The 23,169-nt window shown below is 45.4% G+C and overlaps 4 protein-coding genes across 4 annotated transcripts; 2 read left to right on the top strand and 2 right to left on the bottom strand.

Annotated features, from left to right (window-relative positions):
• Positions 1-82: 82 nt before the first annotated feature.
• Positions 83-871, bottom strand: NUU61_007533 (uncharacterized protein; the record flags this gene model as incomplete). The annotated part of the gene is made up of 1 exon (XM_056658058.1): positions 83-871. One exon carries the CDS (start codon positions 869-871, stop codon positions 83-85), a length of 789 nt encoding a protein of 262 aa, XP_056510858.1.
• A 1,143-nt stretch (positions 872-2,014) lies between these two features.
• On the top strand, positions 2,015-3,705 carry NUU61_007534 (sugar porter family MFS transporter; the record flags this gene model as incomplete). The annotated part of the gene is made up of 2 exons (XM_056658059.1): positions 2,015-2,109; positions 2,175-3,705. The coding sequence occupies 2 exons, from the start codon at positions 2,015-2,017 to the stop codon at positions 3,703-3,705; spliced, it is 1,626 nt and encodes a 541-aa protein (XP_056510859.1).
• A 680-nt stretch (positions 3,706-4,385) lies between these two features.
• Positions 4,386-5,033, top strand: NUU61_007535 (uncharacterized protein; the record flags this gene model as incomplete). Its single annotated transcript, XM_056658060.1, has 3 exons — positions 4,386-4,590; positions 4,660-4,882; positions 4,949-5,033. 3 exons carry the CDS (start codon positions 4,386-4,388, stop codon positions 5,031-5,033), a joined length of 513 nt encoding a protein of 170 aa, XP_056510860.1.
• A 302-nt stretch (positions 5,034-5,335) lies between these two features.
• Positions 5,336-6,921, bottom strand: NUU61_007536 (glycoside hydrolase family 76 protein; the record flags this gene model as incomplete). Its single annotated transcript, XM_056658061.1, has 3 exons — positions 5,336-5,914; positions 5,990-6,436; positions 6,511-6,921. The coding sequence occupies 3 exons, from the start codon at positions 6,919-6,921 to the stop codon at positions 5,336-5,338; spliced, it is 1,437 nt and encodes a 478-aa protein (XP_056510861.1).
• Between the last annotated feature and the right edge of the window lie 16,248 nt (positions 6,922-23,169).

The raw sequence follows: 23,169 nt of genomic DNA on the forward strand, positions 1-23,169 counted from the left end.
CACCAACCATCCATGATGTCGAAAAGTATTACGAAACACTTGCGACACTGCCCGCCACCATGGCAGACTGGACATCTGGGTACTAAAGGAGGAGGGCAGACACCATCACGATAATCTCCCAGACATCTCCCAGACCTTCAGCCAGTCCGCTACCCAGGAAGGCGAAACGAAACCCCTTGGTCAAGCTCCATGAGGCGTTGTGGGCAAGCAGCGCCACGACTTCTGTGCCATCACTCGCGAACTCTCGTTCTCGCTCTGTTCGACACCCGCCGGCACTATGGAGAGGCCCCGACAGTCGGGCTAATTTCCAACCAGGGGTATTGCCCGCCAGGTCTTTGATCTCATTGCCATGACTTTTGCGCCACTCGAAGCACTCACGCGCGTCCTTTCCCGCCCGGGCCACCTCGAACGTAAGCCTCAGGGATATCTGACCGGACGGAGCCGCCGGAATCATCTGCGTCACGGTCTCCGTTGGATTGGGAGCGCCAGGGCGTGGTGGGAGGGTGATAGTGACGGGTTTGGTTTGGCCCCATTTATCGCCTCGGACAGTTGCCATGATCGGATGTTTGTTCGTTGGGCCGTCGTAGAGCACGGGGGACGGCCTGTTGCTCAGGATGGCGGAATGGGTGGACACCGGGTAGAGCTTTTCATCGGCGGTCGGCCCCAGGTGCAACGTGGAGGACAATTTCCAATCAAAGTACCCATTCAAGGCTGGCGGAAATTTGGCCTTGTGAAGGGTGTTAGTGCCGATCGGCCGAGAATATGCAGGCGCTGCATCGTGGGGAGCCGGGTCTGAGCTGTCATATTCCGAGTAGGGAGGAGGAGCTGGCTCCCAGGCAACATTGTCGGGTGGTCCTTCTTTGGATTTCATGGCGGGTGGGATGGTAAAAGAGGAAGTAATTGGAAGATTTCTAAGAGTCTTGATCAACCCCCCCACAAGACCGGAGATATATCCCGCCCAGGCCCGTGCAATATATTCTCTCCATACCTGGTCCATGCCGAGTTGGTACAATGTCGAGGGTCTTGTTGCGTATAGCTCACAATTCACGAGGAGGTTGTTTTCATGGGCGAGATGAATCAGGTCGAAGCTTTCTTGGTCGCTGAGGGGCTTTCACACTGCCCGCGCCATGGCCCGACACCCCAAGCCTGTCACACTTGGCTAGCCAGTTTGTCGGGTCGATAAAGAAGTTGGGAACCCTCGCTCCGGTCGGCAAAATGCGTGATGGCTTGCAGGTAAAAGCCATATTTCCCACATCATTATCACTTTCGTTCCATTGTCTATTTGTTGCATTTGTTCGCTGGGCTGATGGTGGATCGCTGGATTATGCTTGATGAGCATCAGCACGAGCAATGGCGGGAGGCATTGGAACCAAGATTGTGGACTTGACCGTTGATTTGACGCACCTTTTGCGAACTGGTTGAACCAAGATCTATCAATGGGGACATCCATTCGCTGGAAGAACCGGGGATTTTCGAGTTGAGCTGAGGGGGTATGTGCCATCCATGGATGGAGATGATCCATGTCTTTGAGCACTGAAGAGGGTCTGAGTCCCGTGCACGGGGTCGTGAGGGGCTACCATGGATGATTCCCTCGATGGATGTCCAATGTCGAGGAAGAAGGAAAGGGTCAGGTGAAGGCCATTGGAGCGATGAAACCATGTGGCGTTGACAGCCGACCCTCGAAGTTGCATGCGCTACGGATGCGCCGAGCGCCACCTGACGCTGATTGGATCTGGCGGAAATACCGAAAGAAGTATATTAAATATTAAATATTAAATATTAAAGAAAGAACAAAGAATTCAATATGATGGTATGCCTGTTTTGAGAAATCTGGGGAACCCGCATCTCCGCAATTGTGGAGCTGTCGTTTGTATACTTTTCTCTCTTCCCTCTTCCCTCCTCTCTCTTCCTTCTCTTCCTTCTCTTCCTCCTCCTCTCACACCCCCTCCGTTTCCTTCATCCTTCACTCCTTCACTTCCCCAATTTTGCATCTCCAACCAACAACAAGTCCACCATGGGCTACACCATCGGAAACATCTACGTGATCACCACGGTGGCCGTCATCGGCGGTGCACTGTTTGGTTTTGACATTGCCTCCATGTCTGCCATGTAAGCTTCCACGGTGTCGAGTTGTTTGGTTGGTTCAGTCCTCTGACATCGCTAACTTCTCATAGTCTCGGAACCCAGCAATACAAGTGCTTCTTCAACCAGGGTGGCATCAAAGATGGCAAGTGTGCCGGTCCGACCTCTGCCAACCAAGGCGGTATCTCGGCCTCAATGCCCGGTGGCTCTTTTGTCGGGGCTCTCATCTCCGGAATCCTCACAGACTGGCTGGGTCGCAAGCGCTCAATCCAGGTGGGCTCTTTGATCTGGTGTATTGGCAGTGCCATTGTCTGCGCCAGCTTCAGCATCGCCCAGCTCGTTGTGGGTCGGTTCATCAACGGTGTCTCCGTGGGCATCCTGAGTGCCCAAGTTCCCGTCTACGTTGCCGAGCTGGCCCAGCCCAGTAAGCGTGGCCAGGTCGTCGGTGCCCAGCAGTGGGCCATCACCTGGGGCATCCTGATTATGTTCTACGTATCCTATGGCAGCAGTTTTCTGGAGGGACCGGCCGCCTGGCGTCTCCCGTGGGGTCTGCAGATGGTCCCGGCCGCCTTGCTCTTTTTCATGGTTTTCCTGCTGCCGGAAAGTCCCCGCTGGCTGGCCAAGCATGATCGTTGGGAGGAGGCTCATGAAGTGCTGGCTCTCGTCCACGCCAAGGGGGATCGCAACGCCCCCTTTGTGTTGACTGAGCTGCAGGAGATTCGCGAGATGGTCGATTTCGAACGCCAGAATGCCGACGCCTCGTACCTGGATCTCTTCAAACCCCGCATGATCTACCGGACCCACATCGGCATGTTCACGCAGATCTGGTCCCAGCTCACCGGGATGAATGTGATGATGCTCTACATCACCTATGTCTTCGGCATGGCTGGTCTCAGTGGGAATGCGAACCTGGTGGCCTCGTCGATCCAGTATGTCATCAACGTCTTCATGACCGTTTTTGCCCTGATTTTCATCGACCGGTGGGGCCGTCGCACTCCGCTGTTGATCGGCTCAACTTTGATGATGACCTTCATGTTCGCCAACGCCGGCATCATGAAGTCTTACGGCAAACCCGCGCCCCCGGGCGGCCTGCATAACACCCCCGAGCAGTCGTGGGATCTTGGGGGTGCGCCGGCGGCTGCCAAGGGGGTGATTGCCTGCACCTATCTCTTTGTGGCCAGTTACGCGCCCACCTGGGGCCCCGTCAGCTGGATCTACCCGCCGGAACTCTACCCGCTGCGTCTGCGTGGAAAGGCCGTGGCCTTGGCGACCTCTTCCAACTGGATTTTCAACTTCGCCCTGTCATACTTTGTGCCGCCGGCTTTTGAGAACATCAAATGGAAGACCTATCTGGTCTTTGGGTGCTTCTGCTTCGCCATGACTGTTCACGTCTTTTTCCTTTTCCCGGAGACCGCTGGGAAGACCCTGGAGGATGTCGAAACCATGTTCGCTACGCCCGGTCTCAAGCCCTGGAAGACCACTGTCCAGTTCCAGCATGTACGCAAGTTGGAGCAGGGGGCGATTCAGTCCGAGAAGATCGCAGACCTGCAGGCGGAAGCAGGCACTGCGCATGCACCTTCCTCGCGAGAGAAGGAGACTGCAGCAGTCACTCAGGTTGAGTAGTAGATCGGTCTCCCATGGCGCCCGACAGTTTCTTCCATGACCCCTTTTGGTGGTTCGTGCTCTCGTGCTTTGTCGGGCCTTGCTTTCTGCGCATGCTGTTGCGGTCGATTCCATTTGACTTGTTCGGCTTTTCAAAGCCACTCTTTCACTCGGCAATGGGATTGGATTTGAATCGGTTTAGCAATTTAATCATACCTTAGTCTTTGAACGACAGCGGGGATTTCCCCCTTTGATTATCTCGTCTCCTCTGCCTACTGTAAGATCAACGTTTACGGTGGACCACCCTCGGTGGGAATTCGAGTGGAATGGAGTGGTGCATCGCAACCCTTCCCACATGTATAGGGAGGGCATGGGTCAGGCGATCTCGGTGTTCTAGAATTTGACTTTTGACTACCATAAGGCGACCTCGGGACACTATCTCCAGGGCTAAGTAAGATACTGAATACCTAGATACCTTGTCGACGAATCATATCTTGGCATTTGCCCATGTTTTGAGAATTCACAGTATCTATGGTTGACAAAATACAATGCAACCCTTTCCCCGCACGGTTCATTTCTACCGAAGTATCCGTAGTCTATATCCCAGGGCGAGTATAAAGAATCGCCTCTCACCCCCGACCGGTCGGTGTTGGACCGTTATCCCGAGGCATTATAATGATCAAGTTTGCACCATGTACCACATGGTCTCTTATTGCATCTTGGCTCTCACTGCCCTTGCAGCAGCCTCTCCAACGGTCTACCTGATCCGACATGGCGAAAAGCCCGATGACGGAGGCGATGGCCTGAGTGCCCAAGGCATTCAGCGTGCACAATGTCTTCGATCAGTTTTTGGCAACCACTCGGACTATCATATTGGGTATATCATGGCACAAACTCCCAAAGATAGTACGTCACAAGTCTATAAATGTTCCTGTTCCCCTTCCATGGATTCTGATGGTGAGTGGAGCTGTGAAGATGGCAAAAGAGCCCGTCCATATGACACCGTGAAACCCCTTGCCCATGATCTCGACATCACTATCGATACTTCTTGTGACCGAGACGATCCTAAATGTGTCCAAAAGGTCGTCAAGAAATACAAAGGCAACGGAAACATTTTGATTTGCTGGGAGCATGATGCGTTGACAGATATCGTGAAGAAGCTCGGAGCAAAAGATGCTCCATCCTATCCAGACAACCGGTCAGTCACTAGCGATAGTTGCGATTGATACCTCATCCTCGAGTTCGGTGCTCACTGAATTGGCAGTTTTGATGTGATTTGGATTGATCCATCGCCCTATTCCAAGATCGCGGCGACAACCAGCGAGAAATGTCCCGGCTTGGACCATTAGAAGCGGGGCGCAATGCAACTCTATATCTGAACACGCACTCAAACCTCCTACGTACGCTACAATGAAACGTTCCCTTGGATTTTCATGGCCCAACCAGCCTTTTTCCACAAGCCATGCGGCCTATACAGGATAGGCCTCGGTATTTCCAAACACGGATCAATATACCTTGTTTATTTTTATTTTTATTTTTCTTTCGATTGATATATGCGTCGCCTTTTATCGATTCTCTTACTCGCAACTCAGTTGTTTCACAAGTGGGGAGGACGTCTAGTACTGGCTAGCGAACAGTGCAAATGCTCTCTCTATGCTGCCCATAGCAGCCATACTGCCCCGCCAACTGCCAATGCCATTGTAAGGACCCCGAAAATCCAAGCACCCGCCTTATCGCCTGTGGTGATACGGCGAGAACTGATATCCTTGGAGCTATTGCCATCAGTGTCAATAGCCTCCTCCTTCCCACCGGGATTGGTATCAATATTCTTCGGTCCTTTGACGTCACCCATCAGCATTAGTCTGCCCGTAATACCTCCCAAGGCGGCCATTTGAACCTCCATTCCTTTCATTCCGTCCCAGTGGTCTTCGTACCACCGCATCCCACAAAGATCGTCGGACTCCCCGGAGCAAATCTTTGCTATTGCTTCAAGCGACCCTTGCAATTTAGGAAGGATCCGGTCATGCGTTGAAGGAACGAGAATCGCCGTGCTAGCAAGCCACATCGATAAGTACCCTTTAAAGCAGAGCTCATTACGGTTGCAGTGATTAACGGGTTCGCAATTGACGTCCGAGACTATATTCCCGCCATATTTCTTGGGATAAAAGGTTTTGAATGTGGTGTCCAGGAGCCCATTCACTCGCTTCAACCAGATATCGTCGCCTTTGGTCTGTTTGCACCAAGATTAGACTCGGCATGATTGTAGATGGTAGATTGGAGGGGTTCGAGGAATAGAAAGACAAACATGCTTATACATAAACGCAGCCCCTAGGATATATGATCCATAGTTGTATGACCACTGCGTGCGATCTCCACCCTTGCAGCCATCGGCGGTGTTGGTCGAGTCGCAAACATACCAGGTATGGTTGTTCACCAGCGGACTATCTTGGGACCAATCCCAGATTTTGTTGGCCCAGTCCGCATAGGTCTCGTTCTTGGTAAATAAACCGAGTCGTGCTGCCAGGGCAAAAAAGCCGCCATTCGAGATGGAATTCTTCAGGTTGAAGCCGTTTTTGATCTGCCAGATTTGCCATCGCGAGCCACCACCACATTCTCCATCCCAGCGGTCTGCCATCATGTTGAACACGGCTCGTGCAAGCGAAGTCCATGAGGGTTTACCCTTGACCTCTTTGAATCCTGTTTCAGAGGCAGTAATAGTCGCCAGACCCCAGAACATTTGGTCATCGTTTCCCTACACGAAAGGGAGATAAATAACAAATTAGTTCTGCTGGGGACGTAGTATAGACCGGGGACGTCAACACTCACGATGTCCTTACTGTAATTGCTATCGAAATAATTATAATCGTCGCCGGCTTGGAACATGAGGTCGTGTGACACCACGTCGTCATATGTGTCGACATTGGAGGCGGACGCAAATTGGATCCATGTCATAAACATAGAAGCCGCGACATACCACGTCTCGTCGAGCTTGCCGGGAATGCCTGTGACCGACACGTTCTGGTGATAGAATTTCATCATGGGAGCCGCGACATCCTTTCCTGCTTTGATGACCGAGTCTAACCATATCACCATCAGCAAGTCTGTTTCTTTCTCTGGGGGTTCTTCAATTGAGCTACCTCGGTCATCCACTTTAATATCCAGCGCGTGCGCTGCTGAAGGCACATTCAAAAGCAGCAGGGCGATCCCGCAAAGCTGTGCCCATGACGGACCGATCATAGTGTGGGAGGGTTGTTCTCTCGATCTGTCACTCTAGAGAGGGTTAGAGGTTCAAGGTCTCGGATCGCAATAGGGCCAAATTGAGCCAGAAGAAAAGAGAGAGAGAGAGAGAGAGAGAGAAAATTGTATCATAAAGGAAAACCAGCACCCTGCAAACCAGCTCAGCGGGCTGTGTCGCAGATGCGAACCGTTTTGTGGGGAACCGATGTCATCCGCTACAAATCATGATCTCCCCTGAATCAGGGTCGATGACCAAGGCGACGATCCCGAACGAATCACACAAAATAACCCATCATCTCAACCTCTTTTGTCCACACAATACGCCCGCCAAGCTGGTGGGGCGCCCAGCCCGGATGGAGCCCTGCCAAGACCGCTTGCCGGGGCCGCTTACGACGATCTCCCTGGGTTGTGGTATCGTGATTTCATGACTTTATATCCAATGCCTCATGTGGAAGTGGACGTCATATCTAAACACTCCTGTGAATAAGAAGCAGATGATGTGACTTAAGATCAATGGTAAGGCCATATTCAATGTGCCTAGAACCAGACGAAGACATCGGAACGGAGATAAAAAGAGATCAAAAAAAGAAGGGAGGGGCGCTGCCCCCTTTGATATTCCAGACTTCGGGGTTATCCTTGGTCTAAATATTTAAAGTAGAGCCAGCCCTCGCATGGATTTCACTACCGTCGTTCCTTTTCATACATCAGAAGCTATACATTCAACTTATGCCCTTCCTCGGCCAGCCATTGCCAACGTTCACGTGTTAATATCCTCTCACTTTGCCTTTGATTATGAAGGTCGTCGAGCTTCTCCTCATTTGCTCCATGGCTGCCATCGCCAACGCTGCAGTTCTAACAGAAAGAGACTGCACCGCTCGTAGGTCAACTACTAACCTCTACGTCTTATGGAACGCTCATAATTCATAGATCACAAACCTTGCGATACCTCGGAAGAGTGCTGTGGGAAGATGTATTGCGACTCTCTCGTTCGTGATCGTGATGAGTCTGAGCCGATTTGCCTTAATCCCTAGGGGCAGGTTTCGCTCAAGTTGACAATATGGGGGGTTATGTATACTTGGTTGGAGCAGGGATATGTTTAGTCGTGACTAAATGATTTTTGTTTGACTGGGGTAGCTATTCCAAAGCTCCAAAGCAGTAGTTAGAACATCTAAGGGCAGTGATTGGAAACAGGACAGATTTTCCTATGTGATCTGCTAACCTTCGCTTCGCTCAGGAAACTTTGAAAGATGTGGGTAGAGAATAAAATTTAGATTGAAAAATGTTTATTAACTATATTCTATCCTATTTAAGAGGTCCTATTCTTTAGTAAATATATAGATAGCTATTTTACTACGCCTACTATTGTTTTGTTACTTTTTTATCTCTATTTTCTGATACTTTTTCTAGTCCTTTCTGATCTATTCTTATAACTATCTCTTCTCTCTCTTTTTCTTTTCTTTCTTTTGTACCGTGTATTGAAGGTCGAGGAGTCACGTAGGGGCAGCGAAGTCGAATCCTCCCAGATTTCCTGTGACCCACTTCACATATTATATTATTAAATTTCATCTATCAAGGTGGATACTTCTAGTATCTTCAAAATAATTATAAGCTTTTATTTTGAGATTCGATCCAGTTTATCTAAAGGTCTATATATCTAGCCACTATTATGCCACTTGTTTAGTAATGACAAAATTAGCGCAAATAAGACATCAGCACAACCTGACGTACTAAGATAGCATATATATTGCAACGGGGTTCTGCCCGAAGGCTGTCTAACAAAGCAAACGCATCAATATAGTTAGAAGGATTCCGGTAAAGCCTCACGCAGTCGGGCAGGAACAGTTGAATTATATAACAGAAATATCATACATTGAGTGGAGAGACTATGCTAAAGCTATAAAAATAAGTAGATGCAGGCCAAAGCCCGCGATGTTCAGCCTGGAAAACAAGGTAGACAGGGACGGAAAAGTCATTGATCTGATATTGGCGAATCCCCCACTACACTACCTGGTATCGATCTTCCAAAAAAACCGCGTTTTGCTCTATAGGACTACTGTGTGGTTGATTCTGCCGCCGAATCGGCGTGAGGGCCGACAAACGAGTATGAACTAGACTCAATTCTATCTAGTGACCCCACATAGGCAAATTAATCATGGCTTATGTTTTTACCCTTTATGGAATGATCCTGCAACCGGGCAAAGCGTCAGCTTACTAGAGGATACGGCAGGACATAGGAGCGAGAGGCCAAAAGGGCCGATAAAGTTTTAATATAGCTTCCTTTGGGATGCGAGAATATTTTACAGGAACTAAAGAATCCTAATAGACACAGAATAAAAACCCCTACAACAACCAGAGTTAATCCTCCTTTTCTTATCACTCCCCTTTTACAATCCCCAAGACCCAAATATGCGCCTGTTTCATTCTGGTCTGATAATATGGGCGTTTTGGTCCTTTCTCATTTCTCAAATCGCCTCTATTCCAATCTCTGAAGACCTCCAGGCGCTCCAGTTTAACAACAAAAAGACGCTTGCCCCGCGAAATCTTGCCATCGATGGCTCCCCAGTTTCACTCCAGAGTCGTGCCGATATTAAACCCCCTCAGGCTCAATGTTATCAAAGAGGGGAAAAATATGCCACGAGCGCGAGCCTTGCTAAATATTACATCATTGGTGCTGAAGGAGACAGAGCATCGGTGCGACTCCAGAACATAAAAGGCAAGGGAGCTCAAGGCTCGGTTTATGAAGGGATTCTCACCTACTATAACACACCAGAGAATGTGAAGTTGGTAGGCGAGCAAGATATTGGAAAGCGGCTACCAGTGGCGATCAAGATATCAAAGGGGGTGGAGGAGTGGACCAGGCCCTTCTTCAAAACAGAGTCAACAGTGAATGGGTCATGAAGATTCGAGAAATCTTCTGGTTACCGGAATCCCAAGAATCGGTCCAAATCATGGAAAGAGGCACCCATGACATGTACAAGGCCTTGCAGGACAAAGGCCCTTATTTTACCGCCCCGGCAGTCATATACGGTGTTGGGCGGGCAATGGGAGCCGCTCATGCCATAAACATAACCTATCGAGATATGAAGCCCGAAAATGTGCTTTTCCTACAAAGTGGGGCCTTTTACTTGATTGATTGGGATTATGCTACTTTGGCACCTGGGGGCGTTTGCAAATCTGTTGCTGGGACACCAGGCTATATAGGTCCGGGTAAGTTTATATCCCTAATTCTCCAACGTTCTTGAACGTTCGACATATAACGAGTATTTGCAAGTTGAATACTAATATTGTGTGATGTCTAGAGGCGATAAACGGAGAATCATATGATGCTTTCAAGAATGATCTCTGGGGGCTGGCCAAAGTTTGGTTGGAAGCTTCTCTATGGGACAAAATGGGAAACCAACATTTCAATGACGATGTTTATCACTATCTGGTTAGGCGCCAAGGAGGCAGGACAGGGACACCTGGCATGACATATCAGGATGTCACGAGATTCTTGGATGATAACTTCGGGACCCGATTATCAGATAAGGAGATATGGTTAATGGCGCGCGGGCTTTGTATGCAAGATGACCGCTTTACTATGGATCAATGGCTGGATCATCTCCGTCGCGCCTATAGTATAAGGCCGGTGTGACGAGAGCAATATAAGTACTGAATGTGTGGTCTCTCGACTAAGGGTGAGATACAAGAATCGTATTACATTAGCAGGAATGCCTATATATTTCTTTTTATATATCTAAGGGAATGCTGTCGGTATCAGTCAGAAAACACTGCCAAAAAATATCTAAGTGTCTGGATATACCGGTTTAGGCCTAGTAGGGAATGCTGTCGGTATCGGTCAGGAAACGCTGCCAAATTTCGTCCGAGCGTCCGGGGGTGCTGGTCGGTCTTAGCGGGTATTAGCTATTTCGGTAGATAGATCTAGGTATCGGGCGGGTGATTAAGCCTGACTGATACCGTGGCAGGACACGTAAAGGTATCGGGTAGGTAATTAGCTCTATCTAATATTATTATAGGGTAGAGGGAGGGGATCGCTTTTAATAGATTATCTAAAAAGGGTCGAATATAAAGATTTTTAGATAGTAATATTAATTATCTAGAACTCTCTCTATATTAAATCTTAGTAGTATCGCTATAATAGATAAAATAAAAGATAGAAAATTATAAACTTATAATTTTAATAAAGGATATTAAAAAATAAGAAAGAACGATTTCTCTCTCTCTTTTTTTTTCCTTTTAATTTTTTAATCCCTATAGCTATAATCCCTATATTAAATTAATTATATAGAAAAGACTATATAATAAATAGTAAAATAATAGAAATAGAAAAAATAAGATAGATAAAAAGAGATAACTATATTATTTAGATAATATTAAATATTAATTAATTATTATTAAAAAAAGGATTAGAAGGCCTATAATCGCGTCTATAATAATATAAGTATTATAAATACTATTATTAGTATTATTAGTCTTATTTTAGCCTTTACCTTAAAACTAGCAGGGAATGCCGTCGGTATCGGTCGGAAAACGCCGCTAGATTTCGTCCGAGCGTCCGGGGGTGCCGGTCGGTCTTAGCGGGTATCAGCTGTTTCGGCAGGTGGATCCGGGTATCGGGCGGGTGATTAGGCCCGACCGATACCGTGGCGGGGCGCGCGAGGGTATCGGGCGGGTGATTAGATCCGCCCGATACCGTTGTGGGGCAGAGGGAGGGGATCGCTCCTAATAGGCTATCCAAAGGGGGTCGAACACGAAGATTTTCAGATAGTAATATTGATTATCTAGAACTCTCTCTATATCGAATCTTAGCAGTATCGCTATAATAAATAGGGTAAGAGATAGAAAATCGCGAACTCGCGATTTTGATAGGGGATACCAAGAAATAAAGAAGAACGATTTCCCTCCCTCTCTCCCCTCCCTTTCGACTTTTCTACCCCTACGGCCGTAGTCCCTAAACTAAATCAACCGCGCAGAAAAGACTATATAATAAGTAGCAAAGTAACGGAAACAGAAAGAATAAGATAGGCAGAGAGAGATAACTATTATTATTTAGGTAGTATTAAATATTAATCAATCATTATTAAAAAAAAGGGTTAGAAGGCCCACGGTCGCGTCTATAGTAATACAAGCATCACAAGTACCATCACTAGTATCACCGGCCTCACTTTAGCCCCTACCTTAAAACCGGGGTTTTAAGGTATATAACGATACTACTTCATAAAACTTAGAACCCTAGTTCTAATATTAGTAGTATTATCACTACTAACATCATCGCCGATCACCAGCGTCTAATTTTTATAGGGCAAGCAGCTTAAGGACGGCCGTACTCTATCCGACTACAATATCCAGAAGGAGTCTACCCTATACCTAGTCCTACGCCTACGCGGTGGTATATAGATCTATGCGTTTCCTAGCTATCCACCTCTATTATTTAGTTTATACTAACTTTTCCTATAGTCGTTAAGACTCTTACCGGTAAGACTATTACCCTCGAGGTAAAGTCCTCCGATACTATTAACAACGTTAAATCGAAGATTCAGGATAAGGAGGGTATCCCGCCTAACTAGTAACGCCTGATTTTCGTAGATAAATAGCTAGAGGGTAGCCGTACTCTTATCTGACTATAATATCTAGAAGGAGTCTACCCTATATCTAGTTCTTCGCCTACGCGGTAGTATATAGATCTTCGTTAAGACCCTCACTAGCAAGACTATTATACCCCTAAGATTAAGTCTAGTATCACCTATCAATAACGTTAAGTCCAAGATCTAGGATAAGGAAGGCATCCCGCCTAACTAGCAGTATCTGATTTTCGCGGGGTAAGTAGCTCGAGGATAGTCGTATCTTTTCTAACTATAATATTAACGTAAATAATAACGTTAATAGTATTACTAGTATTACCGACTAGTATTATTATTACTAATATCTAGTATTATTAATATCACCGGCCTTACTTTAGCCTCTACCTTAAAACTAGGGTTTTAATAATATAGATATAAATACTTAAAACCCTGGTTCTAATATATAGGGCCTTTGTATCCTCTATATAATATCTACTATAATAAAAACTTCTTAGTAAAATAGAGTTATATATCTAATCAACAATACCACCCTCGAACCGGAGTAATATAATTCCGTCCTTACTTAGGAAACCATACTATAGGATATAGATACCTTAATACCTTACAAACTTTCCTTTCTAGGTAATACCATTATATAAAACGGCACCGGGTATTACCTATCCAGCTAATACCCTATATAGCGGCACCGGGTATTGCCTATCCAGCTAATACCCTTATATAGCGGCACCGGGTATTGCCTATCTAGCTAATACCCTTATATAGCGGCACCGGGTATTACCTATCCAGCTAATACCGTCCTAAGGCACCTAAGCAAAACTCCTAGTTAAGACACCCTAAAGCCCTTTAAAATACAAACCTATATACCTTATTACCAATATTTTCGGGTACCCTATTATCTTACACCCCTATCATCCTACGTAAGAAATACACAGCCTCAGTAACAGCGGTGTTAGATTCCTTGTATATGTGATAGTGCGCCTTTAATCCTTAACGCGTCTATCACCACTAAACTACTATTACCGACAAAAAAAAAGAAAAAGAAAAAGAAAAAGATCACGAAAAACCAAATCCCATAAGAATCGCTCGACCCCCCCCCCCGACCGAACGCCCTCCCTATTAAGCATACTTCTATCCCCTGGGCTCGGTGGACTATATATTTTTGATCGAGAGATATCGTAGAATCTTTATATATAAGAAAAAATAACGAAATTACCAAATATAGTTTTCGATTTTGGGCGTAGATCTATACTCCCAGCTATATATATATATCGTGGAGAGCCGAGGGAAAAATATATTTTGTAATTTTTTCTACAGTGTTTTTATATATTTTAATATTGTAATATATATTAGATAGGTAAATTAGGAGAGATATATATATATATATAATAGAATTTATTATATTAATAGTAAGCGTAGCGAACCTACAGGGGATTCCCCGGCCCCAGCGTGCGAGACCCTGTGTGGTATCAGCGGGGCCCGGGGGCGCTGATTGGCTCCTAGGGCGTTATCGGGGCCGATAAGGCGGCGGGTGGACCTAGGGTCCCTTATCGGGGGGGGGAGGGGGGCCCACCGGGAGGCACCCTACGTGGTGGGAGACGAGAGGCACCCTACCTAACCCCCTTCCGGTGGTCGCAGCGAAGCGAAAGTTGGATATCTTATCGAGGGAATTCACGAGAGCTCTAGATTCCAATATCAGAGAAATCGAGATCGGGGAAGGCGATCAAAATCGATAGTCTAAATCGATCGGGAATTTTTGGTAGGGTAAATTACGCGGACCGACCCGATACCGATATTAGATATTAGCTAGGGGGTAATCTATGAAAGATATACCGACCCTCCTAGATAAGCGATACCATAGGTAATCTATCTCGCTACCCTATAGCCGTAAAATGCCAGATATCGACATTGCACCCCAGCCACAGCCAAATATATATATATCTCTCGCCCTCGCCCTCGCTCTATATAGCTATATATATCTACTATCTACTACCCCCCCCCCCCCTCCTATACTATTATATCATCACTACCTACCCTACTACTACTATCTACTATTCCTACTCCTACTATTCTCTTTTTATATATTAAATCAGCCTACCTACCTATAATATATAATATTATATATATATATATATTAATAATAAAAAGAAAGAAACAAAGAAAGAAACAGAGAGAGAAACAGAGAGAGAGAGAGAGAGAGAGAGAGAGAGAGAGAGAGAGATCTATAATAACACACAAATAATCGTAATAGTAAAGAGGAATAATAATAGTAGTAGTAGTAGTAGTAATGGTAGTAATAGAAGAAATAGAAATAGAAATAGGAATAGGATAATAGGATAATAGGATAATAGGATAATAGGATATTAGGATATTAGGATAAGATAATATATAAGATATAAGATATATCATAAATAATCGTACTATATAATGAATCTTTATAAGAAAGAAAGAAAAAAAAAAATAACTATAAAGAAAAATATATCAAAATATATTAAAAAAAAGATATATTATATTATATAATAGTATATTAGAAGAGATCTAGTATTATATAGTAGATTACTAGGGTAGTAAAGGGGTCCTAGAATTATTCTACTACTACGTCTACGGCTGGATTCGAACCCGGGATACTACTAGGGGGGATTTACTACTGTAGTACTGCTCTATCCTACTATACTACGCTGGCTGGTGTTGAGAATCGGGTCGATAATTGCCCCCTATAACCTTAGAATTCGATAGGCAGTATAGGAATTCTCTCTATATAGGATATATAGTAGTATATATATATATTGGTAGGGGAGGTAGGGGGGTAGGCGGGCCGGCGCGGTCGATTCGGGTGGTAGGGTCACATGACGGCGATACTATGCTAGTCACGTGGCCTATTATAAATATTTTAAATCTAATCCCTTTTTAGTATATATATAGGATATTAATATAGAATAGGCCCAAAATCGTCGAAAACCTCGAGAATGAATTCGATTGATAATATATATATATATATATATATATATATATATAGCCTAGTAGTGATAAGAATTCCGATACAGTAGATTTTCTGGTAGATCCCGATTCCACCGGCCGCGGCGAGTATTTCGATATAGGGATAGGCTATATAAGGCGTCAGGGTAGGATAGATAGAGGCGAAAATAGGGGATATAGTATAGATATAGATAAAGATATACCGGGTAGTATACCGGGGGGCGAGGCGGTATCGGGGGTCGATATTAAGGCGGTCTAGGCGAAACTATACCGGGAAGCTATAACAGGAGCGATTCGCCGCGGGTATAGTCGATATATATATATATATATATAGTAGGAGTATACCGGGTAGTATACCGGGAGCGAGGCGGTCCGGGGGTCCGAATAGCGCTATAATCCTCGCTCTAGGGACTAATTCAGAGGTAGTATACCGGAAGCGATCCCCGGAACGACCCCGGAAGCGATATAGTCTAGGGGTAGGTAATTTTCTCTCGGGGCAAAAGTCGCTAGAATAGTATACAAATATATAATCCCACTATATATTTAGAATCCTCTCGTTCTCCCCTATTGTAATATAGCAAAGAAAATATTAGAAATCACCTATTTATCCCTATATTTTTTTATTTTTATTATATTATTATTTTTTAATATTTTTAATATTTTTCTCTGCTACGAAGGATCCGATTGATTAATATCGGATAAGATATAGGGGGTAGAAATAAGGTTCTGCGGGGTTCCCGGGTCACGTGATATACCCAGCCCCAAGAAATATCGGATTCTTGCATCCTCACTATTCTCTCGCTATTCCACCCCACCAATCGAATCTGGAACCCTTTTTTTTTTTTAACTATTTTACCTATTTTGCCTATTTTGCCTATTTTGCCTATTTTGCCTATTTTGCCAATATGTCAACCCCCCAGTTGCCCCCCTTTTTCGTCTTTTTTGATGAATACCAGGTTTTGATCTGCGCGCAGTGCCAGCATGCGATTGGGCCTACCCAGGCAGGCAAGCACCTACGCCAGCAGCACCCCGCAGCTGCTACCACCCCTGAGCGGCAGGTCTATCAGGCCTCGCTTCGCCAGTTGCCTCTCGTTTCGCTGCCGGAGGCTCACCAGGCTATACAAGCGAGGCAGCCAGTCCCTATCGTTAGGGGCCTCCCCCCCCGCAGGTAGGCTTCCGTTGTAAGGCGGGTAGCTGCCTCGCTATATTTAATAGCTATCGACGCAGCCAGGATCACCTCGCTAGTAGGCACCAAATCTTTGGTTCTACGCGCGAGGGGGCACTCGCTCGTTGCTACTACCAGGCCTTGCAGAAGAATGCATACCTATTCGAGACCCAGTCTACCCCGGCCCCCGCCCCTACCCCCGGTACGCAGCCGCCTATTCACCCCCCGCCGCCTCGCCTCGCGCGCCCCCAGATCGACGACATCGCCGCCGCCTTCGAGCGCGAGCTTCGGGGGATGAGAGGCCCACGCAGATTGCCTCTTTCGGCATGCGTAGCGAGGCGAATAGCTTCGATAGGCACTCGCACTATCGGGAGCTACTCGCTAAGCGCGACCCTGGTAAGCGAATTTCTGATTAAGAACGATATTTTTGATATATATATATATATATATATATATATATTGATATATATTGATATATATTGATATATATTGATATATTTTGATATATTTTGCTATATTTTGATATATTTGCTATTTGATACTAATATTATCATAGATTTTATTGCCTCGCTCTTCGATCTTCGCCTCGATGAAGCCCTGCTGCCTAAACACGAGATTCAGGGCTTCCTATCAATCTGCATCGAGTGGCTGTTCTTCTCGGGGCAGGGCCGCCTATCGCAGATCTCCCGGGTAGCCCGATGCACCCTCAACTCCTTTACCGCCGAGGGGACGATCAGGCCTACCAAGGCCCCGCAGCAGGGGTCGACCATCCAACGGTATACGAGAGTCTTTCGCGGTTTGGTGATCTTTCTGCTTACCTCTTACCCGTATCTTCGGGAGGGGGCCCCCGGGAGACGCCTGCTTCGGTGAAGGGTCTCTATACCCTCGGGAGCAATCATACCGAGAGGCTCGACGAAATCGCCGGTTTTCTTACCCGCCTCGCCAAGCAAGAGGCCCCTACGCAGGCGCCTCGCCAGGGCAATCACCCCCCGAGTGGGACCCAAGGGTGATCAACCCCGAGGACCCCGATGATGAAGAGATCCTCGGGGACGAGGCCCCTAGTGATGAGGAAGATACCCCTACCGAGCAGCGCGAGAGAGAGTACCGGGAAGGCCTCGCCCCCTACCAGAATCGGGGGTATGCCTATACCGATATCCTTACCGGGGCTCGCTTACTCGCCGGCCTCTTTTTGGACCTCGCCTGCGTATCGACTTCGGAGGGGTATAATAACCCTCTCTATACCTTTCTGGCCTGCCTCGCATTCGACTATCGCCGGGGGGTCTTCAAAGAGTTGAACCAGATCACCCAGCTCTATGCAGCTATCATCAAGGGGTATCAATTTACCCTGCTGCATATCGAATATCAGCGGGGTCTTGATGAGGTATGTTGATATTCTATATTTTTGATATACCTGATATATATTTGATATATCTGATATACCTGATATATCCGATATATCTGATATATTTGCTATATTTGATATATCTGATATATCTGCCTACTGCTTTGCCTACTATTTTACCTACTACCTATTTTGCTTGCCTCTTTGTTTACTATTTTGTTTGCTTTTATCTTGCTCTCACTTTGCTCTTACCTTGCTCTCACCTTACCTTTACTAATTATATCAATATAGACCCCCCCCGAACCAATCTCAGAGAGATTGGGGACCTGGATGAAGAAGTGGTTCTGGAACCAATCGGAAGCCCCCTAGGCGATATACTCGCCCTCAGGGTCTATGCTAGGGCAGTTGCTAGCAATACGAGCAACCGAGGGCATGAAATCACCCAATACCCTAATAATGATATAGGGATTTGGGGGATTCGCCTTGGTCAAACTGACCTATAGGTCTTTTTTCGTCGATTTATTATTAATCTGACCAATCGGCTTGCTCAGGATCTCTGCTTTGGATTCGATATTTTTCATCATCTCTCTCGCCAGATCGATATTCAGAGATATTCGAAAACCGAAGATTTCACGGAGATCTCGAAAGGATTCAGTTTTTTGACCCGAATCGACCCTTCGCATCGATTTGACGGGTTCCTCATCAAGCATATGCTAGAGCATCATCAAAGCGAGTGGCTACTCGCCCAACCAAGGTATGATATATTTTGATATCTTTTTTGATATTTTCTTATATATTTTAATATTTTCTTATATATTTTGATATATTCTGATATATTTTGATATATTTTGATATATTTTGATATATTTTGATATTTTCTGATATATCATACTAATATATATCGATTCTAGCAACCCCCGGCAAGCCTACCAGCTGAATCATGCGAGAGCAAGCAACTACCTCACCAAGGTAGAGGCCTTTCTCACTGACCTACTGGTCCTTATTCATATGGCTAGTGGGGCCCCAGCGAGGGGCACTGAGATCAGCCAGCTGCAATTCATGAATTCTGCCACTAGCACTCGCACCCTTTTCTTGGACCCTGGCAGTTGCCAGTTTCTGATTCGATTAAAATATGGGAAGACCTTCTCCTATACTAATATCGAACAGAATGCGGTTCGCGCCTTACCTAACTGCCTATCTTACCTCCTACTATTTTACCTAGTAGTAGTTCTACCCTTTCGTCGATATTTGATTAATCAGATCCACCCTGATATATCAAAATTTCGCCCCGAATTAGTATTTTGGCTTCGCCATTCGCTAGTTTCGTCAAGCCAGTTGGCAGCGCGGATGAAGATGCAGACGAACCGATATCTCGAGCAATCGATTGGCCTTGCCAACTGGCGCCAGATCGCGCAGGGTTTCATCCGATATACTCTGAATGAAGAGATATTGGATGATCCTAGTGATGATGATAATCTAGGGTCAAACGAAGGCCTTGGGGCCAGCCAGATGCATCATTCGCAGCGAACCGGCTTATTGGTATATGGCAGACACTCGCAGCAGCTGGCAAACCTCACTAGCACCGTTCAATCTCGCTATATCGCCTTCAGCCAGCGTTGGCATGCATTCATCGGTTTAGGGGTCGATTTTACCCAGTTTGGGGATATCTACCCTACTATCCCCCTACCTATCAGCGAGGGGGGTAGGCGAGAAGGGGGGGCGAGAGAAGGGTATGCGAGAGGTAGGTTGATATTCATGATATTCATGATATTTTTGATATTTTTGATATTTTTGATCTTTTTGATATTTTTGATACTAATTCATGCAAATAGAGAGAGACTCTGGTATGCTACCTGGGCAACCAGTCCTACGAGCAAGACTCCGGGGACCTAGTCCGCCTACGCAGCAGCTATCAACCGGTCAATTCAACGACTATTTAGCACTGCATACGGGGACCCCGACCCCGACTAGCTTAGGCACCCAGGCCTATTCTAGTGAGGATTTCGACGCTGCCCACCTACTAAAACAGTATGGTTTGGCAGCCCCTACCCAGCATCAGCAGGGGGATCTTCTGTTGGCACTACTTCGGGAGTTCTTAGGTACGTCCTCGCTCCCTACTCGATATATATCATAATATATATATATATATATATATATATATATATCTACTATAGTATTCGATATATATCATGCTATTTCGATCTATATTGGTATATTTGCTAATATCCTAATCCTAATATTCTAGGTAATTCAGCAGTGGAATTCAAGCAGCCTGAGCAGCGAGATGCTCTGTTTCGCCTACTAGTGAGGAGGGACCCTACCCTACTACTTATACTCCCAACCGGGGGAGGCAAATCTACCCTTTTTCTACTGGCTGCCTCGCTTGCTATTAGCAGAACTACTATCCTAGTAGTTCCCCTAGTGGCTCTCAAGGCAGACCTAATAGAGAAAGCGAGGGTTCTTGGGCTACCCTTCACTATTTGGGAGGACCTAGACCCTAGTGAGATAATAAGGTCTACCCCCAACCTTACCTTGATCTCACTAGAGAATGCTGCCAAACCCTTCTTTTTAGACCTTATTCGCCAGATAAGGTCTAGAATCGATAGGGTTATCGTTGACGAGGCGCATATTATTCATCTCGCTCGCGATTATCGTCATACCTGCTACCAGTTGACGCAGCTAGCCTCACTGGAGATCCCCCTAGTGCTCGCTACTGCCACGATGACCCCCGAGACCCTTAGTGGTATTCAGACGAATCTATTAGTCTCTCGCTACTATATAGTTCGCGCAGAGATTAATCGGTCTGATATTATCTATAAGGTCAAAAAGGCCCCCCGACCAAAAAGACAGAGAGATCTCGCAGATCCCCGGTCCTATTTTAGGGCTCGCTGCTTTGAATTTATCGAGAGATTCTATACCCGCAAGACCGATGAGAGAATTGGTAAGTCTACTATATTTCTGATATTTCTGATATATCTGATATTTATATTTATGATATTTTTGATATATTCTGATATATATATATATATATATATATACTAATATCGATATAGGGAAGCAGGCAATCATCTACTGCCTTAGTAAGCGAGATGTTGAGAGCTTCGGTGAATGCTATTCGGACCGGGTTAGTATCTATCATGCAGACCTACCAGACCCTATCAAGGAACGCCACCTAGGGGACTTCACTAGCCAGCGAAGGCCTATCTTAGTGGCGACCTCTGCTATCGGGGCAGGGTTCGACTTCGCCAATATTGGCCTCGTGATCCACTTTGGTGGGAGCTGGTCGATATCCGATTTCATGCAGGGGACTGGCCGGTTGGCACGCAGCCCTCAATCTATAGGGTATTCCTATATCCTACTCGATGATAGGGGGACCCTCCCTACCAATTCTAACCCTACTAGCGAATTAGGGGGTATTCATGAATATATTCGGGAGGGTCTTTGTCGACGACGGGTTCTGCATAAGCACTTCAACAATCGTGTGATGAATGCCTGCGAATCACCTGATTTAGCATGTGATCTTTGCATCAAAAGGGAAAAGGAGATGACTGAGCAGAGTCGAACGGCTAGGCAATATCAGCGAATTACCCAATCGAACTACCAAGAGCTCCTCGATATGATTGGTTTTTGGCTTGATCAGGGTATTTGCCTGATTCATTTCATTCAGCAACGAGGTAAGTCGATATTCTATTCTATATATATAGTATATATAGTATATATGTATACTAGATAGATCTATTCTCTATCTTGATATATATATATATATATATATTATAAATATATATATTATAAATATATACTAATATATTCTATTTTTATATAGCATTCGCCTTTGGATTTCGTCCAAATTGCCCCGATTCCGATTCCGACTGGCGCACCCACTCGACTATCCGATGCAGCGAATATACGACTTACCAAGAACGAACCAATTTTATCAGAAAATGGCTTGTTTTTAGGGATGATAGTTGTTGTTTCACCTGTTTTCTCCCTACCAAGGTATGTCAGCCGAATAAGGTCAATAATCGTTGCCTAGCCCAGGGCTTATTAGTTGCCTTTTTTCGCCTTATCTGGGAGGAGCAAAGCCTATTCGCTAGCGAGGTTAGTGAGGTATGGCAGGATCTAGGGGTCCCCGACGATGCGAGGCCTGCCCGAATGGCCAATCACCTCTTAAAATGGAAGTGGGGGATTATTGATACCGAGGTAACCCTAGGGGTTTGGGTGTTTTGGGAGTTTCATCGGAAGGTTTATTCTATTACCAGCGAGGGTCTACCGGCAGAGAGTCGGGTCTAGTATAGATCCGTTTTCTACCTTTTTTTTAGTTTTGATTGATATTTTGATTGATATTTTGATTGATATTTTTAATATAGTAGATTAGTAATATAGTAGATTAATAATATAATAGATTAATATAAATAGGTTTTGATAGAAGATATTGATTCTCTAGACCGAGAGGATTATTTTGATATAGGGATAAGGTCTTGAGGGTCTATATTGGTAGAGATATGAACCCTTCTTCCTTGATATCATGATATACCCGGGGCTATACCGGGAGCGTATACCGGGAGCGAGGCGTTCCGGGGGGTTAAATAGGGTAGTGTGATAGATTACCGGCGTTGATTTCAGGGGCGGTATACCGGTAGCTATACCGGGAGCGAGATATACTAGGCGTCGCCTTTCTTTGTTAGGGGGTAAAGTTGATAGATTAGTGATCGAAGGTATATGATCACTATATATTTAGGATGCCTACGGCCTATATATACTAAATCTAGAGTAAAATTAGAGATATTCTAATCTACTTAACTTTCGATCGATTTCTAATAGTAGATCTATTTTTCTAGAATATTTTTCTAGTATTTTACTTAGATTCTCTAGAATAGAAGGAGGATTTTAATAATTCGTCGGCCTCGATACTTTATAAAATCAAAATATTAAAAATCGAGAAAGATTTTTATATTATATTTAGATTCTCTACGTCAAGAGTATTATTTTGATATAGCTATAAGCTATAGGGGTAGTATAGATCCAAAGATATAGGGCTTTCTATTTTCGGTAAGATCTATACCGGGAGCTATACCTAAGGGATATACCGGGAATAAGGTACTCTAGGGGTAATATAATAGATTACCGGGGTTCAGTTAGGGTAGGAGGCCTAGAGCTATACCGGTAGCGATACCGGGGGGAAGGTA

Source organism: Penicillium alfredii, assembly GCF_028826965.1.
Source record: "Penicillium alfredii strain IBT 34128 chromosome Unknown utg000009l_segment0_segment0, whole genome shotgun sequence".
Lineage (NCBI taxonomy): Eukaryota > Fungi > Ascomycota > Eurotiomycetes > Eurotiales > Aspergillaceae > Penicillium > Penicillium alfredii.